Source organism: Thunnus thynnus, chromosome 14 (assembly GCF_963924715.1).
Source record: "Thunnus thynnus chromosome 14, fThuThy2.1, whole genome shotgun sequence".
NCBI classification, from domain to species: Eukaryota; Metazoa; Chordata; class Actinopteri; order Scombriformes; family Scombridae; genus Thunnus; species Thunnus thynnus.
The window spans coordinates 16,226,845-16,246,480 of NC_089530.1; the positions used below are offsets into that span (position 1 = coordinate 16,226,845).

The 19,636-nt window shown below is 40.3% G+C and overlaps 1 protein-coding gene across 1 annotated transcript in view; it reads left to right on the forward strand.

Annotated features, from left to right (window-relative positions):
• Positions 1–3,083: 3,083 nt before the first annotated feature.
• spock2 (SPARC (osteonectin), cwcv and kazal like domains proteoglycan 2) overlaps positions 3,084–19,636 on the forward strand; it is a 31,445-nt gene continuing 14,892 nt past the window's right edge. The window contains exons 1-2 of the mRNA XM_067610224.1: positions 3,084–3,410; positions 14,943–14,988. Of these exons, the coding sequence (XP_067466325.1) occupies positions 3,222–3,410; positions 14,943–14,988 (235 nt within the window). The 5' untranslated portion in view covers positions 3,084–3,221. The remainder of the gene's footprint in view (positions 3,411–14,942; positions 14,989–19,636) is intronic.

Below are 19,636 nucleotides of genomic sequence, written 5' to 3' on the forward strand. Positions count from 1 at the left end.
AATTTCTGTCTAATATGGTTTTTCCACAAAGGATTACATTATTTCGTTAAAATCATTAAAATGATATCTACTCCTTCTCTCATTTAATATTGAAGAATCTATTAATATGTATAAATATTGTTAACCTCACAAGTTTAACCACTTGACACAAGATGCCTCCTACTTCAGTAAAAAGTCCATTCTGAGTGCATGTGCACTGGAGACTTAAGTTTTTGTGTAAGTTGAACAGTGGACCATGACTGGCTCCAAACTAGTTGTGATGTCACAAATCCTGCTCACTGGACTCACACCCTAAACTCAGCTTTTCGGTGGGCATGGAGAAACTTTCTACTTTCAGCAGATGAATGTGACAACAGCCTTCTAGTGTTAAACTCTGCACAAACATCATTCTGCACAGTGAAGCTCAAACATCCAACTGAAGGAACAAGAAGAAAAACACATTTTTGAGTGGCCCGTGGCTACCAAGCATTATCTTGTATCTAGCCATGTCAGGCGCCTGTTCTTGATTACAAGTTTTGTTAATAAGCATCATCTGATCTTTACATGTCTCCCCCCTGCAGCCATCATCCAGCCATCACTATTAGATCCCCTCCCTTTGCTTTACAAAGACCTGGAGAAACCACGTTCACATGACTGACAGAGTATTCTTTCCCCAGCTTTTATAAGGAGATTACCTGAAACTCCCTATGGCTCTGTGACTCTATAGGATTACCTTTTTTTTTTTCTTCAACTGGCTGCCATAAATGAGATGAACATTGTTGGCCTCCCTTTTTTTTTTGCCCTCCTCTCCCTCTGGATCTGCGCTCTCTTGACTGTCACATCACATCTGTCTGTGGGTTCATGACCAGGCATGTGGCTGACTCCCAGTGCAGCAGCTTCAGGGTTTTCAACTAATATATGCCTTAATAATGCATAATGTTAATCACACTGCTATTTTACTTCAGTTAACTCACTGCTATTAGTTTGATTACTATCAGTGAGAATAAGGCCTCAGTATGACTACACAGAGCATTAGTTTCTAGCCATGAATACACAGTGAGGACGTGCAGGACAGTCCAGTCCAAACCAGTTGCTTATGTAAATTTGCTGCTTTTACTCATCTGAGACTAGTTTTGTGTTGTGGAAAATGAGCATACATGCATTGTGTCTGGATAAAGATATGCTGTGTTGCTTTCAGACGCTCATTTTATCACATCCCAATATCTGCATGATGCTGCTTGTATGTGTGTGTGTGTGCGTGTGTGTGTTCAATTTAAACAACTTCCCCCCTCTTTGTCTTTCCTCATGAACTTGATTGCATTCAGCCGAGAGATTAGACGACGCTGTGTCTCGTGCCTGCCTTTATTAAAAGGGCCTCAAAAACACTCTTTTCAGGATGAAATAAAGAAGGCATCAGTTAATCCAGCATTTCAATTACAAGCTGTCATTCAGCTTGTGTCTCTGGGGACTGGCTGAGGCCGCAGCAGGAGAAAGATACAGTCAGATAGGATGGCACAATGTAAATGCTCTGCTTCCCAGTAATACATCAGAAAACATGGACATTATCTGTAGGACATCAGAACACAGAGGAGCAGAGAGCAACAGCGTACTAATCGACACAAACCTCCTTGTTGTGTTGTCTATTAATCAATCCAGGTTTCAGAGCTGCAGCACAGACCTCACTTTTACACTTTTCCAGCTTTACGAAATGTTACTGTCCATTTTTTTTCCAGGTATGTTTCATTGTTGAAACACCTGTGTAGTCTAATCAATGATCAATTTACTTAATTCCAGACCACAAGCTCATCATAATTCCATATAATAGCCCTGCAGCTAATACTAAATAATTTGTGTGTCATTAAATGTTCAGACTGTGTCAGAGAGGTGTTGATTTAACTCAGTGGTAGGACTTTTTACACAGCAGGCACGTGCGATATCTGGATATAATTAATGACATTAATTATGGCAGCATTGCATGTCGGTGTTCCAGTTCCACGTTCCTGGTGTTTTGCGTGCTGGTTTGCTGGGATATTAAAATGGGACAAAAGGGAGCCACCGTTAATGTGAAATGAAAAAAGACCTTATTGTCATTGTACGACAAAATGCAGTTTACCATCTAACCACAGAATGCAAACAGAAGCAAAAGTGCATAAAGATGAATAAATGTATGTGATGAACAATAAAGCAATACATAAAATGTACAGTGTGATTGAATGCATCTATATGTCAGCAATGCTAAAGTAATGCTAATGTAAGTTTGTTACATTATGATAAAAACGTAAACCCAAAATATTGTTTTGTGTTTGGTACAAAAAATATCTACAGTGGACAAATTTATGATGTCCAGACTCAGTGCAGGAGCTTTTTTCAATAGATATTCTGCTGTTTTATTTATGCTGTAAATATTATTACAAACCCTAAAATTAGTAACTTGTCACCAGACTAATGATAAATGGATTGAGGGTTGATAAATGAACAAATATTATATTCACATTTAACTTCACAATGCATCTTGAAAGCAGTTTTTCAGATTTTTTTTGCACTCTGGTTAATATGAAATTATTCTAATCCACACAGTGAAATGGAACATTTATAGATATATTTATACATTTTGCATACAGTTACATCTTGTGTGCACATGCAAGTAGCGCATCATCGATTCATCTGTCGACTCAATCATTCGTTCAGTCGTTTGGTCCATAAAATGTCAAAAAAAATTGTGAGAAATGTCAATCACTGTTTCCCAAAGCCCAAGGATGGCCCCAAATGTCTTCTTTTGTCCACACAGTCCAGACCCAAAGATATTCAGTTTACTAGAAGACTAAATCAACCAGAAAGTATTCATATTTGAGAAGCTGGAATCAGGGAATGCAGGGAGTCACGTGACATAGGAAAGTGCGGCTTGTAAACATCGATTTCAACATAAAAATGTAAATAAGTCTGTCAAGTATTTATAGGAACATACAGTAGTGTGCACCAGGATTGACCACATCCTCTAATAGGCTCAGGCTCTCTCTCTCTCTCTCTCTCTCTCTCTCTCTCTCTCTCTCTCTCTCTCTCCCTGTCCCTCTCTCTCGCTCTCTCTCTCGCTCTCTCTCTCTCTCTTTCTGCCAGCAGCAGAAGGAGCATCCTATAGGCTAATCAGTTGATAGTTTTCATTCCAGTCTCAGCATCCTCCTCCTCCTCCTCCTTCTCTCCAGAAGAGGACAGCCGGTGCGCGTCAGGTGTTTTTGTCCGCTACCATGGTGGAAATTACGGATATTGTGTGCCTTCTCGTCCCGCTGGCGATGCTCGTGGGCTCTACCTTCCAGACCGACGTGAAGAGCGTCAAAGAGGCGGAAAACAGGGGGAATTTCATGGAAGACGAACAGTGGCTGTCCACCATTTCACAGTACAGCCGCAAGATCAAGCACTGGAATCGCTTCAGAGACGTAAGTCCGCGGCGTTGACTGAGAGATGCGCGGTAATGCGGTAGAAGATGCGCTGATTGGGGAAACACTCACTGCCATTTAGAAACAGTAATAATAATAGTTAGCACACACTTTCTTAGCCTTAGGATACATACAAAGTTGGCGCTGTTGTTGATACACAACTCACACGGGGGGGAAAAACCGCACACACTTTAGATTGAATGTTTCAAAATGAGAAGATATCCAAACATAATCACTGTGCGGGTCTGTTTTTCTGTGGTCAAAACATATATTCATGATTTACATGAAGCATAATGTCATAAGAAGATATAATAAGGAAGGATTGTGTTTACAGTGTTCACAACATGCCTTATTTATCATGAATGCCATCTGCATGTACCCTACATTTTTAGCCTGATTTTGTTTTTGAAGGATTACTCAAAGTATATGGTATATTATGTGAGATGTATAGTTTGGGAGAATGGCAAATGTTAAACACCAACTGGACATTTTACTTTTCTAACTTCTTCCTCAAAATTCAGGGTGTCCACGGTGATATTTAATCGGAGAGGTCAAATGAGAGGGGACAAGCTTTCCCATGTCAGGTCACATTAAAGCCACGGTTGCAAATACAAGCCGAGTAAAGGCTACTATACTCTCCCTATTTTTAGTGTATAGGCCCTTTGTTAATTAAGCAATTAATGTTTTAGTCTCATTTGCACAGCAGGAGCAGTATAGACCTATTCCATCACCCTGCCTCTAATATGGGTTACCTCAGGATTGTGTCCCGGGAGATCTCACAAACAAGAGAATTAAGCAATTAGAGCAGAGGGGCGGAGATTGATTGATGTGCATATTCACCTACTGAACAGACTGAACTGGGTTGCAGGGATTGATTAAAGCCTGCAGGGTATGCGTGGTGATGTATTGCTGTGTCTGCGAATGTATGGATGTAGTTTTGCTTTCAGCGCTGTGAAATGATTACTAATGATCCCAATAGGATTTGGACAATAGTGCAGCAAGATTAGGTTCCATATGAATCCTGTTAATTGGGTTTTAATTGATCCGGGGTGGTTACCGCTGCATGTGATAGATATCGTTATTGGATTTGAAATGTGAGCGTTGGCTTCAGCTTCATCCATATGAGAAGAAGAAATTCCAGACCTTCTCAACAGGAGATGGTGATCCTCTCTAAATAATAACCTCCCCAGAGAAGCTGTGGTGTCATTGTTGATCAGCATTCACACGCCTCCTTAGATCGAGGGTCATGGATGTCCCTGAGGAAAAGGTGAATGCGTGTGAAAATTGGCAGCCACCCTCCAGGCCGTGGGGTGTGGGGTTGGGGGGGATTAGTTTGACTGTGATTACTTAAAGAGTATGTCCTCTGGAGCTGTACTTAGGGAAGTAATGAAATTGTGGGCATGGAAAGATTAAGTCAGAATTATTGCAGGATTATAACTCACTGGATGCTGCTCTATATTTAAGCTTTTGGTCCAAAATGTTCATTAGAGCAGAAACTTCACTTTGAAATCAGCACATGACAATTGGTTGTGCAATACCCCTGCTTCCCACACCTGGAGTATGTGGAGCATCCTGAGATATAAACAGCTGAGGTAGAGTGGGATCATCTTCTCAACATTGCTTAAGGGTTTGCCATCAAGTATAAAGATGTCACTTGCTCTGCTTTCCCTTTTTCACTCGATTTAACATCAAAGCTGCTGCGAAACGCATACAACCCCCTACAGTTCCACTCTGTATCTCTTTCATGATCATTATTCCCAGAGGTGATTGTCTTTGTGTGTGTGTGTGTGTGTGTGTGTGTGTGTGTGGGTGCGCATATGCATGCAAGATCGTGTCTATACTTGTGCAAGTGTGACTGCAGGGCTGTGTGCGTGCACGTGCGTGTGTGTGTGTGTGTGTTTGTGTGTGTGTGTAAGCTTCACACGAGCATGTATTTGCAAGCGTGTTAAAGGGCATCAATGGTGGTGTCTCTGGTGATGATGATGATGACAGGAGAAACATCAGAGAAGCGAACCACTGAACCTCCTGAGGGAATCGCCAATAGAAACCACTTTGATTTCAGCTTGCTGCCGTAGCAACAGCAGTCTCTGTGTTATGGTGTTGAAATGGAGCATGTTTCTCAGGGAGTTTGATGACTCTATCCTCTCACCAGTCCTGCTTCAGGCTGCAAGAATAAGTGGAAACATCCTATATTAGCATTTTTTCCCCCTATCATTCAAACTCAACACCCTTTTTGCAACCAACAATTATTTTTTTGATGATTCTTAATGAGAGCTGCTGAATATTCTATAATATTCTTTATAATCAACCTTTAATTAATGTTACATCATGTTGGCCTTTGAGCTAGGAAAACAATCCGAACTGAAAAATGAGCACAATGGTTGAGTCTCTGGGAATTATTTGGTTGATGTGTAAAGCACTGCCAACGACACAGTTATAGGTACTCAGATTACACAAATTGATGTTGACTCACACAGTCCTCCGAGAGCAGAATGTTGAATATTAATCCAACACTGGAAAGCAATAATCAAAGCTGCACAACATGAAAGAGGAGCTCTTTCATTCTCCCTTTTGCATGTACACAAACACACACACACACACACACACACACACACACAAACACATAAACACACGCACACAATACATAGGCTGCAGAATGATACTGTAAATATTTTATATTTATTCTCTTGCAAAATGTAAAAGCAGAATTGGGATAAGAGGCTCTTTCACTTCTAATAAAAATAGCTTCCACCACTTCAATTCAATCTATTTCACAGGAAGACAAGGAGATTAGATTTAACAGTTACAGTCAACAAATAATAGAATGGGATACCTTCAATCCTTTAATCTGACAGGTGCACTCAACATTTCATTCCACTAATGCACCAAATCCAGGGTAGGAAAAAAAAAAAAAGAAAACAGGGAAGGCAGCAATGGTAACTGAAGGCAGAGTTGTTATTATAACCCAAAGGCTTTGAGAGTTCTGCTCCATAGTTATGATATATTCTAATAAATTAGTCACTTTTAGTTAAAGTTGACACAATATGGATTTATTCATGTCTATATTTTGCTCTGATTTAAAACATTTTGGACATAAGTGTTAATTAATCAACACAACTGGGACATCTTATTAATAATGAACTTTAAATATGGAGTTCAAAATAGAATCAGATAGCTCTAATGGATGGTTAAAAGATGGAGAAATACAGTAACTAGAAAGACATTGCAGATATGATATTAAAGTACATCTTTACAATATTAAGCACATATGGACATGTGATGGTCTGTGTTATGTATTATTCTTCCAGATCCCAAATATGACAGAAATTCAGAGACTCAATTTCAGGGACAATTAGACATCAACTGGGATCATCTCACCAATTTAGGCTTTGTCTGTCTTGATTTCAGTATGAAATTAAATGACTGCAGACTACTGCATTCTATGCACAGCAGATCCAATTTGGTGTGTCTACTAAAGCCAAATCAACAGTAAAGTCCATTTTTTTGCTCAACTTACCTTGTTAAAATGATACTGTCCATGAATTCACCGAGCCATGAAATTGGTCTGATGTTTTGTTCCTGTTGATTTAAGATGAACTCGGATATGTGCCTAAAAATGGATGATGATTGGGACATGTAATGCAAGTTTAGCCAGCATGAGGATGTTTATTGCTGGCATCCATTATGCATGCCAGTATGAACATGACATGAAAGGCACTGTGTCTATGTGTCTATTTTTTTTCTTTTTAAATTTAATTTTCTCATTTTATCTACTTTCTCCCATCCCATGCTGCACTGTCTGTGCCTGGTACAAACCACACGCCTGTACAGTCACGCAACTCTGGACCACCCAGTACCAATTGTGCCCGCACCTGTTATTCATTCACTTCATTTTTAATGAACAGAAAACACTCTGTGCCAACACAAAAACATCAGATCCCTCATCAACACCAGATTAAATATGCAGAGTGATGGGAACACTTGGGGCAGTTCCTGGCAATCCTCCTTACGAGGTGATGTTATGTTCTTTTGCACCATTTTGACAGCAGGTTTACTTTTGCTACTCATATTCTCCTCTATGATTTTGACCTCTCTTGCTCTTAAACTGGATTCAGTCCAACAGAATTTTAATGTTTCGTGATTGCGGTTACACCCCTCAGTGCTTCTTTTTATTATTTCACCAAAGCATATGAAACATAATTGTGGATAATGGCATCTGTAACACTGGAGCCAAATACTCCATTAAAGACTCTCCAGACGAACGGTAAATTATTATCACTGGCCCTACACTCAGTCTGGCTTTCTTATCGTGCAGACAGTCTGTGCATAAAGCCACAGCCCTCTGATGTTAGAATAGGCTGCTACTGATGCATTAATGTTATGAGTGATGATAACAGCTTATCAGAAATCCATTATTCTATCTAGTCATGCTTTGTTCTGGCAAGCGTTCCTTATCCAGATTCTCTGAGAGGCTGCAAAAGTCCACAGCTCTGTTGGCGATGCAGATGGAGCGCGTCTCGATCAGCTCCGACAGTTTTTGGGAGAAATGGCTCGGTTATTCAGGGTTTGGATGGCCTACTGGTGCGCTGTGGGGTGTCTTGGCTGGCTACCAGAGGCCTAGGTGGGCTGTAATTGAGTAGAAGAAGAAAAAAAAAAAAAGGAAACAGCCTTTCATCATGCTCCGCTTGCACGGCTACAGCTGCTTCCCACTGCAGTACAATAGCCACAGCTGAAGGGCACAGGTGCCGCAGAGAGACAGGGAGAGGATTTTCCAGAAGTGAAGGAGGATGATAAATATCAAATTTCTACACCCAATACAGTCGCACACTAAATTGAATTGATGCATCATCGTGCGGCGCTGTCCGTACAGGTGTGACTAACAGCTGCAAAAGATATTTGAAAGCATCCTTTTGTACAACATTCTTCCTCACAGATGCCAGAAATCCCCCTGCCAGTAGTTGCATCTCAGCATCTCACATGCATGACTTCTCGGCGTGACCTGCTTCTGTTTTGGCTGCACCTGGGAGTCGGTATGCCAAATAGGTCATGTGCTGCAGAGAACTGACATCCAGGAGTCTGCCTGTAATGAGCTCTTTTTGGGATACTTCCAGTGTCCTCCTGTAGTCACAAAACTTAAATAGTCAACTTATCAACAGTAATAAAGATTGTACGTGGCTTTTGAGATTCTGTCAGTTTGGTTTAATAAATAACACCTTTTTTACTGTTAAAACTAACAATAACTCCAAGTGTCAGCAGCTGTCCCTAAATGCCACACAAGTGTTAGTACCTTTAGGCTCGAGCCAGACTGAGTCACAGACAGTGTGAGGTCGGCGACGCGGGCTTTGAAGTGGTTGGAAATAACAGCCCCAATCTGGATGTTTTCGCACCTGAGAGTAGGCTTGTTGAGAAAGTGTTCACAGTAATCAAAATCGGAAAAATATAGGCAGATACACGCACACATACAGAAACTCATACTCTCTGGAGCTGAGATGCTTTTATAGAGAGGAGCTGGTCGCTGAGAAGTTGATCAGCATGAAGTCAAGACATGACATGACTACTGTTGAAGAATTTCATATATTAAATGCATAGAAATGCATACAAAACTTCACTGAACATACCCTAAATTTAGAAAATCTAAGTAAAAGTGTGTGATTTTGACCAAATTAGACTTTTGTCTGCAATATAGAATATTTAAAGGCCTTCGTAGCTCATTTGAAACTGCAGTTATTTGAAGCAAGATACAAAAACAAACATGTGAATCTATTTTTAAGGATTTTTTTTTGCAGCTTTAGATATGAGTAAGCCTGATGACGTTAGGCACTAGAAATGGCAGCCAGTCTGTCCAGATTTCAGTCCACTTTTGCTGCAGATCTGATTGTGACTCTCTTATTCAATTACATTGTTTTAGGCTCCCCTGTCTCAAATTATTGGCTTATTCTTAGCCTTCTTGTAGTCCCTACCAAGGCAGCTTCATTGATTTTCCATTGTTCTACAAGTCTTTTTTTCACTCGGGCTCCGTGTTTTCAGTGAAGTGTGAAGGTTCTCGCTGTTTTGTACCAGTTTCTCCTGTGAGTTGCAGACTGTTTCCTTATTCCCTGCAGGGCCCTGAAAGGTACAAGGGCGGATTTTATTTATAGACAGTGAGTACAGGGCTGGCATGAGTGCATAGAGACTTTGTGGACTAAGTGTGATTTTTATAGCTGTATCTGTGCTAGTGTGTGTGTGTGTGAGTATGTGTGTGTGTGTGTGTGTGAGAGAGAGAGTGTGTGTGTGTGTGTGTGTGCTGTGTATATTGCAAAACTACGAGGGCAAAACAAATTCAACGGTATCAAATTTTCTGTCAAATTCAGTGAAACCAGTCAATTCTTTTGTCCTTTACCTTTGACTTTGTATTCAATTAAATGGAAAAAGCAATTCTGCGGTTACATAATTGAGTGCAATTTTCAGCCAGGCTTTGTATTTGACCTTTTATCCACCCTTTGCTGTCACAGTATTTCTGACTACAATCATTGCTTCAAATGAAAAAGGGGATTTATTATTATAATGAACAATATCTCCAGCAGTGTCACACAATTCAATGCAGACAGTGCAGTACATTATTATTTTTGTCCCTTGAGTATGAGAGAGGTTGCTCGTTTGAACCTGTAATACCGACTATTTGTCTATTAATCTCTCAAAGTATGTTTTCAGATTAATATTGAAATCTATCTGCAAACTAAAGCATTAGAAAAATGCACATTATTAATCCTAAATCAGACTTTCAGAAAAACCAGTCACTGTGGCTGAACTTTCCCACTGTAGGGTCCAAAATGTGTTTTTATTAATGTAATCAAGACTATGGGGAAAAAAAGCACAGTTAATAATTCTTCTAAAAAACAAAAGTAATGTAAAGTTATAATTTATCTTTCAACTAACATATGCTTTTCAAATGCAAATAAGGGATTTTCTGCCATTCTAACTTTTATCTATTTAAAGCTAAACACGTCTTCTTATTGAGATCAAAGATTCTTTTTCAAGAGAGATGCATACACAGGATTAATCAAGCTTTCAAAATTCTTGAGTATAATGTTTAAAAAATGTTCAAAACCAATTTTAATTTTAAAACTTTTTGTAACTCAGTCCATTTGTTGGGAGCATAGTATATTAAACCTGTTTTTCCCATCTCCATTTGAACTTAAGTATTATTAACGAATTGAACGCTCTGTAACAATGAAGCCAACAAGGCTTTCATCAGGGCAAATGTTCAACAAACCCCAAAGTTACAATAACATCAAAAAGAGCGCACCTGTGCTTTTACATTCAAGTACAAATGAGAAATGGAGTTTGCAATTGTTGAAATATATCAGAGCCTCTGCAGATAAAACATAATCACAAAAAAGAGAAATCAATACAGAACAATCAGAAAGAAATTAAATTAATGGAAATATAATATATATATACATATATATATATATATATATATATATATATATATATCATATTAAAAATTCCACATTTAAACCCACAGGATGTAAAGGGAACTGTTCAATATGCTGAAAATGGAGAGAAAACACTAAAAGATTAATACAATTTATCAAAAGTTAAAATTAGAGGCCTGGATAGGTAATATTATCCTGTGCATCACCTCTGAGTCACCTTGTGAGCCATATGGGGTCACAAACCCCAAATTCGGATCCATTCAATCTGGTTCTTATGTTTCCCGCTAACCCCCACGTTACCTTCTGTTCATCCAGTCCTCTCAGCTCTCTCTTACATAAGCCTCGCTCTTGACTCGGTCCTGTAAGAGAAGCAAACCAGACCCCTTCAGCGTTTCATGCTCTGCCTCCGCTCTGCAAGAGCTCAGAGCTCCGTGCGCATGCAGAAAAACAGGCATCAGCGGGCTTGCTTCTCGTGCCCTGCAGCCCAGTGTGCGCAGAGATAAGAGGACATATAGGATGAGAATATTGTTGAGGGGTTTTGTTTCATTTCAGGCGCGTCTCATGTGATCTGTAAACCAAAGCTCAGAGGCTGTGAACAGCAAGTCTTTATGTGGATCTTGAGGTGGGAGGAAGTGATGCGATGCTTTATGTAGCATTGCTGCTGAAGACAACCTTGGGGCAAGTTCATTTTTCATTTTTCAGTTTTATTTCATCATATTTGGGGTTTTATTTTGTGCTACAACATTATCCAGCAGAGTTAAGTTCAGTACTGTGCTTCCTCAAGATTATCATTGATGTAAAATAAGAGGCATTATTTCAAAAAAGAGATATTTATTGCACTTTTTGAATACTGAAATCACTCTAAGTCTATTTTTTTTACAATTTTAAGCTAAAATTAGGGTGTTTTGCTGCTTGCTGATCAGCTGATTTTTGCTCTCCATTGTTCATGGTCAGCCTCTTTGAATCCTCATCTCTTAGTGACTCTTGTCTTTGAGGGGCGTTCTTGCGTTTGCTTAAGGACCTTTCGCTGTTGACAGAGTCGACTGGGAAGAGGATGAGAAAGGGACTTCAGCAGCACAAGAGGTGGGCATGTAGCCCAGTCCTCAACAAGGTCTGGAGGGAGATTACAGTAAGCAGGACCTTGAGTGTAGAGTGGCACTCAGTCTGCAGTGCAGGTGCCTAGCATGCTGAACCCTTGTGGGAAAATTCAAGGGAACTACACAATCAACTGCCTTTCTTAGATCAAACCTGTACCAATGAACTATTAGGTTGGTTTTTTTTTTAATCAAGGACAGACACAGAAATTACATTTCTTGATCAGTTTAACATAAGAGGTTGAAACTGGCTCCTTTTGTATTTACTTTGAGGCTTTTTCACCTCACTGATAAAAAAAAGTTGCACAGGCATAAATCAAAGTGGGAGATTTGGGGCTGAAATTGATTATTTTTTGAATGTTGTGACTCCTGCCGTTTTTTGATATATAGAGTACGGCGCTCTATGCTGTTCTGCATGGGTTCTATGAACCCACTGAACGCATATATTAACAGTGATTGCGAGAAAAGGTCAAGTATAAACCTCTATCCGCCACACGAGCCTGCGCGCCACTCCACATGAGAGTGTTATCACAGTGTCCTTTTTCGGTGATGAGGTGGTGATGCGCTCCGCTGTCATGATGAGCAACCCCCTCAGGATTACCGCAGTGAACTCAGAGTGCATCTGACAGCTGACATTTACCCAGAAACACCTGTCACTCACAAGCACATCCTGTCAGATGGATACACACACACACACACACTCAAAGGTTCATTTAAACCAATTTCCTGTTTGTTCTTCTTTTTTCAACCCACTCAATAAGTACAATCTCTGTCTTTCACACCTGTACAAAAACATACACTTTCTCAGAGATCAGTGCGACACAGCGCCGTTCCTCCTGAGTTGAGCCCAATTTAACAGGGGACAGGCTCAACGGGTCGTGATCCTCATCCCACAGATATGAGGGATTGCGATCTGTCAATCAGTATTGTGGAGCTCGGCAGCAGGGTGAACAGTCTGCCATGTTCGATGCGATGGGAAAGCTTCCCCGCTCTGTTTAACAAGAGGAGATCTTTCTGATGTTATCAGGTAGATCACAGAGTTTCTGGATACAGCTGAACATTTTCAACTCTCAGCCTGCTTCCTCTAATCACTTTGGTGTAAAGAGAGGCAGTCTTCTCATCGGAATTTGGGTTTATGAGTCATATTTTTCGGGTGATGTAACCTCTCTGCTGTGTGCCAAACTTGTCACTGCGCTCTGCGCTTCATGCTCACTTACATTTACACTCAGGAGAATTTATTTTACCCCTGAATACATTTTCTGCAGCCTCTTTCTTTTTTATGAAATCATTGATTTCCAGTGCCGTCAGCGCAGCAGGACACTTTCCTCATCGGTCCTGGCAGAAACACAAATAGAGAAAGGCTGCTAAATAATGCAGGAGCTGAAGCATCAATAAAGGAGGCATGGGAGGCGTCGGATTAATGGTCAAGTCGTAAACTCTTTGAGGTCTTACCCTGCCAATGTTTGACTCCATCAGGCCCAACAAGGTTAAACTACACAACCGACAATCATTCATATAGCTCAGCTGTGAGTGTTGACTTAAAATCCAGACTCTCGCTCTCACAGACACAAGCCAGTTTACTGGAAGTGATTTTGCTGTCACTGAGGAGAGGGAAATGAGCTTGGCGCAGCAGTGAGTAGAGGATGAGCAGAGCCACATTAGTGCAGTTTGGTAGATTTCAATGCTCGAGCGGAGTCCTTGCCAGTGATGAAAATATTTACCTCTGTGAGATAAAACTGTGAGAGTCAAAGAAGAAGGTCCCAGCTTTCACAAGAGCTGCTTATTTCATGTGTTGTGTCGGGATTTATCGCCTCCTGGGGAGCTGTTTGGCGCACGCTTTCCAGTACAGTAAATGTTTACGGTGATGAGTAAGTCATCACTAAGGAGGGGGGGGTGGGAGTGGGGTGGGGGGTTGTAAATATCTTGAAATGACTCATGTTTATTATTTCAGACACAGCAATATGCTGAAAAAGGTTTACATCTGTACTGTCTCCCCTGGGATCCCCTTCTAACTGCTGAACTCCGATCAAAAATGTGTCTAATTTAATGTTCATACACTGTTATGAATTTTGGGGTTTATCGAGACATGTTTTCAGTTTCAGCACTAGAAAATGAGTGAGAAAGGTCTTGATTCAGTCAGTGTATGAATTTAATCTTCACTTCTACCTTTATTTAATATTAAAAGCCCTTAAAACAAATGTTCTTAATCATTTTTTTTATTATAAAGGATTATTATGGTTCAATTAAGAGTGATGGGGTCCTACAAGATCCATGATGTGTTTTTCCTGAACTTTAACTTTTGTTGCTTATGTAGTCATGAGTATTTAGTGTTATAAAGAAGTACTTAAGATTTTTCAGGGGCTTTAAAGTGAACATAAAAGTCTCTTTGTGGCTTTACAATGTCAGTGAATGTATAATACCCTGTATCTAAAATTACACTTTCTTCTTCTTCTTCACTAATATTGGCTCTTTTCTCTCCGTTTGCTGTCATTTCACCAGGAGGTAGAGGTCAGTTCTCTCCCGTTTTTGTTACTCTAGCTGCCTTTGTATGACATCTTTGTCATTCATGACTCATTTCCTCGTCTTTTTGTGTGTCTTTATCTCTGCTTCTCCGTCACTCTCCTTCAACTTGCCCATTTTAATTAGAACAATTAATGTTCTGATTAAGTTGGGGGAAAAAATGTCAGAGCACTTAAAATGCTGCTCACCCCCCCCAACGCCATATGTCTCACATATAGGCATCGGGTGCAGATTTGTTGGGCTCATTTCCATGCAGATCTACAGCCACAGTACATACCTGTCTGTCTCCAGTGTGACTCACTTGGCTAATTATCATCATGCTGTAAGACTAATGTTCACATTAAAATCAGTGTGCAACGATAATGTAAACTACTTCTCTTCTCCTCTATGAAGATGACAGAGTGTTAATATGTTATGTGCTCAAGCCTGCAGTGTAAATTACATGGTTTCTCATTCTCTGCAGTTGCTAACAAATTATTGTTTTCTTCGTATTTCTGCAGGATGATTATGTGCGTACCTGGGATGAAAATCAAGGTTCTAATGACAGTAAGTCTTACACCATCTCATCTCTCTCTCTCATTGTCCCTGAACACTGTTTTTTGCTAGTTCAATATGTGACATTATATCCCTCAGTGCACAATGGTATATTTTGAACAGAAAGAAAGATTTTTTTCAACAGATGAGTTAGATTTTTAAAAGAAATAATTATAACACGAATAATAATTTCATTGTAGCAAACAAAAAAATCTATTCTGGGCTCAAGAAAATGTAGTTTTAGTTTTTAGCCACTCTATCCGTGTGGCTCGAGGATTGTAGATCCAACTATTGCATGGATTGCAGTGACATTTTCTACACATATCCACGGCGTCCAGAGGATGAAGTCTACTGACTCTGGTGATCCTTTAACTTTTCCTCTAGCGCTAGTGAGGTCAAAATTGAAATTCTCCCATTACTCTGGTTTAAAAATGTCTGTGTTGCAGTGTGTGTCCATACTGTTTATGTTCTCTTGTGCACTGATCTTTCTTGAAAAAGAGATCTAAATGAGACTGCTTGTTTAAATAAAGGATTAAATAAATAACCTGCAGCACGAAAGATATATACTCAGCCCCAGCTGTGCTTTGTATTTAGTGCTAATTAGCAGATGTAGCATGTTAACACATTTAACTAAGATGGTGAATGTTGTAAACATTAAACCTACTAAACATCATCATGTTAGTATTGTTATTGTATTTTAGCATACTGACATTGGCATTTAGCTCAAAGTAGTTAATCTTGTGTAATCTAGTTTTATGAACCTTTATGAACTCAAACATACAATACATTTATTGAGCACAAAATAGGTTTTGCTTGCTAATATTACATATTCTTTGTCCATGCTCAAAATGTCCCATCATGTATTCCAAATTGTGGCCCAAATATGTGGCCTATATGTATGGAGTCATACATATAGGCCAAATAAGAATCTTTTTTGGGGGATGGGGGATATAACTTGGGCTGTACACTGATGCAGAGAAAGCAAAGCCACATGATTTATTGAAACTGAATGTCATCAGCCTGCACTGTAGCATGGAGACAGAATCCATGGCCTGCAGTTGAACTGTGATGCTTCCCAGACTGTCAGTGGTTCATTGTATTAGACAGTGTCGTATTTGTTTTTTTGTGTGGTCTCCCGCTGTCCACACTTGTAGGGGTTCCTCAGCGAAAAGGTTGAAAGATGTTAGCGCTCTGTTTTATCTGCTCGAGTGGATCTGATGTGCCTCCCCCAGGAGATGCTAAACATTGGCTCGACTTCAACCGATCACCACTTCCCTCTGCTTCCTCCTTTTTCTTCCTCTGCTGCACTCGAGCAAGAGCTGTGCATGTAGACCGACTGTCTGAGATGTCCTCCTAACTCCTGCTGAGACTCCAGACTTAATTGAGCCTCTGCCCGATGAAGTCATGACACAGAGTCGTGTCCTCAACCATTGTCGCTTGATTTGCAGCTTAAATGATGTCGGCTGAATGGCAGAGTCCATTAGCGCAATTTCCAAGAGCTTAATGAAGGACTAATTATGGTTTCCAATGAAAGGCCCGAGAGAAGTAAAAGCATGAGAAAAGAGTGAGAAGGGGGTGGAGTGGGGTGGGGGCTAATATAGCTTGATTTAGTGTAGAGCGACTGACATCAACATTATTCCTGCCAACTCTAAGGTGGTTTGGTCATGAGGAAATTGTGGACTAGGGGAGAGAAAGCAAGTTGACTAGGAGAGGATGATAGGATGAAAATGAAAAGAGAAAACTGAAAGGATGTCTTTGTGCTCTGGTCAATTTCTAAAGAGGAAGCTGTTTGTTCACTAGGAAGAATACAGAGAAGCATTAGCTTGCAAAAAAAATGTGATACACTGAAGCTGTAAGATATGAAGAGTGTGCACTCAGAAATAAGGCCACTGCACATACAGTTCACTAGCTGTGTAATGCTTTAATGTGTCACAAGTTGATCTTCATCTGAAAAGCTGCATTTATGTTTTTAAATTTAACATGAACCAGTCTTTCAAGAACAAATAAAGCCTGAAAATACAACAGAAAAAATTACTTAGTGTAATTTCACTGCCATTTCCTAGTAAGGGCATAATAGAGAAACTGCATTTAAACCAGTGCTGAAAGTTCACATCCTAGGAAGTAATTTTGTAGTTAAGTAATGTGAAAACCCAATATGTCAGTTCAGACAACCTAAGAAATTTCATGCATTGATTTTGCTCTGTAGGTTTTCAAAGGGTGTTTTCCAGCATAAGAAGATACAGATGGGTGACAAATTAAAGAAAAAACCATGGGGCTCCATGAGCCACCAGAACAGCTTCAGTGCTCCTTGACATAGTTGCTACAATGTCTGGAACTGTGGAAGAATGAAACACCATTCTTGCCAAAGATAGTCTCTCATTTGGTGTTTTGATGATGGTGGTGGAGAGCACTGCCAAAATCTTCCATAGGCTTCAAATGGCTTGAGAGCTGTTGACTGTAAAAGCCATAGCATATGACCTACCTACCCTACATGTAGTGAGGTATAAAAAAGTAAGAAGAGTATGCATGTTGGGGTGGTTAATGAGTGTGTAGTGAGTCAGAGAATTTAAAAAATGTTGGCATTTTATGAAAAAAAACATTGACATTGAACTCCAGGTTTTTGCCGAATTGTCCAATATTGGCTTTCTTGTCTGCCAATAGGGTTTAAATAAGACACCGACTTTTATTAACCCTACAGACATAGATCAACTTCACAAGTGGCAGGCACATAATGTTCAACTGTGTGTTCAGCTTTTATGAAACTTTAGTTAAATTTCATATGCTTGCCTCAGGTTGTCAGATGAATAGTACATTCATTTCACACAGCATAAAGCTTCATCTATCTATTTCTCTTTCTCTCGTTTTGACATGAGTGTGCTATCTCCCTCCATTGATCTGCCCTCCTTTGTGAGTGGCCTAATGAAGCAAAGGACTGAAAAGAGGAGATTTGTCCCTCTGAGACATCTCTAAATCAGTGTGATGTCTTTACTCCCAATTTCAGACGAGCCTGCAGACCTCATTTCTCAGAAGCAGGCCAGACCGTAGTACCGCCGCACAGAGGAAGACAGAGCTTTTGAACTGTCAACACTCTTAACACACAGGCCCTGTTCACACCTGGCAGTAAAATGCGTCTTGGGTGATCCAATCACAAGTGGACAGTTCTAAATATAGGTTCGAATGCACCCAAGACACATTGAGGAAGCATTGAGATCTGATCGCTCAGACCATATTCAGAGGTGGTCTGGGCCAAATATGGCCACATTCTTTTAGCAGTGTGTATTGAATGTGTCTTGGGCTACATTGAAGGACCACCTACTCAACTGACGTCCTCTGCCTAAGCAGAAGTACGTACTCATTCACACACCAGTGGTGTCATATTAAAGTCCAAAACAACAGGGGGGCTGGTGACCAGAGCAGAGAGTATGAAGTTAGCAGTATAGCTGTGAACATAGTGGTGCAATGTGTGTACAGTTTAGGCTATTTGTCGGTGAATAAATGCCACAACTCCTCAAGACCCAAGCCAAGTTCCTGTGTTTTGCTTGAACACCTGCTGATTAAAGTGAAGGGGCATAGCCCTGAAGTTAGCAACCTGACCAGGCTCACTTAAGGTGGACTGACCTTTAAGGTTGACCAGTTATTCGCATTTTAGTGGCAATCTCAGCCACTCCTAACAGAGAAATGTCTGGCTGCTGAGTCTCTCCCAAGTTTTATTCTCCTCTGCACCGCATTTGGTCTTTGCAAACAGACATGATGTACCTGTTTAATTGCATATAGACTGGGAAAGTGAGATATGATCACAGGTGGTCAATCGAGATGCATATGGAGACCTATTCTAATGCCGGGTGTGAACTGACATATTTAGAGCTGTCCACTTGTGATCGGATCACCAGAGATGCTTGTTAATGCCAGGTGTGAACAGGGCCATAGACAGTCAACGCCAACAAGATGGAAATTTGCATTCAGGCACCGCATTGACTGACTCCACTTCAGCCAGCGCCGGGCTGAATGAGGTAGTAATTTGCAGTCGATTTCTACAGTCAATTCATCAATCAAGCAACTGGCTCTGCTCTGTGATTGAATCACCTCACTCTTGAGACAGTAAACACCGCAGGAGAACGGCTGTAATTTAGACTTGTAAGGACAAATAAGTGTACATGTACACACACACACACAAATACTCAAGTGTTTGTGTAGAGCACTCACAAAAGACCTGATCTTTTTATACGTACACAGTTAAGCCTACCTTGGTTTTCCAGAAGCTTATCTCAGCCAGAGAGGCAAGGTAAATGTGAATGGTGAACTTTCTGGCAAATCAATAGCTTCAGATCAATGGCAGACACTAGAGAGATAGGAAAACTCGCTGAGTCGTCACTCTACAAGGTCTAGAGTTTAACACTTCTTGAAGCTACTGATAGATATTGGTGTTTGAGTAGCACACACGCACAAATGATAGATTGCTATAAAATGCCTTGCTGAAGTCTACAAGTGGTTGTCAAAACTCAAGACAATCAAGCTGCTCTTTCTTGGAAAATCCTGCCCTCTGCAAGACCTCTCTGTCGCTATTAACATATTTGTACTCCTCAGTATCACTAAATCAGATCCTTCCCCTTACAGTGAGTGTGCCTGCTCTTTTTACACATCTACATCTTCTGTCTGGACT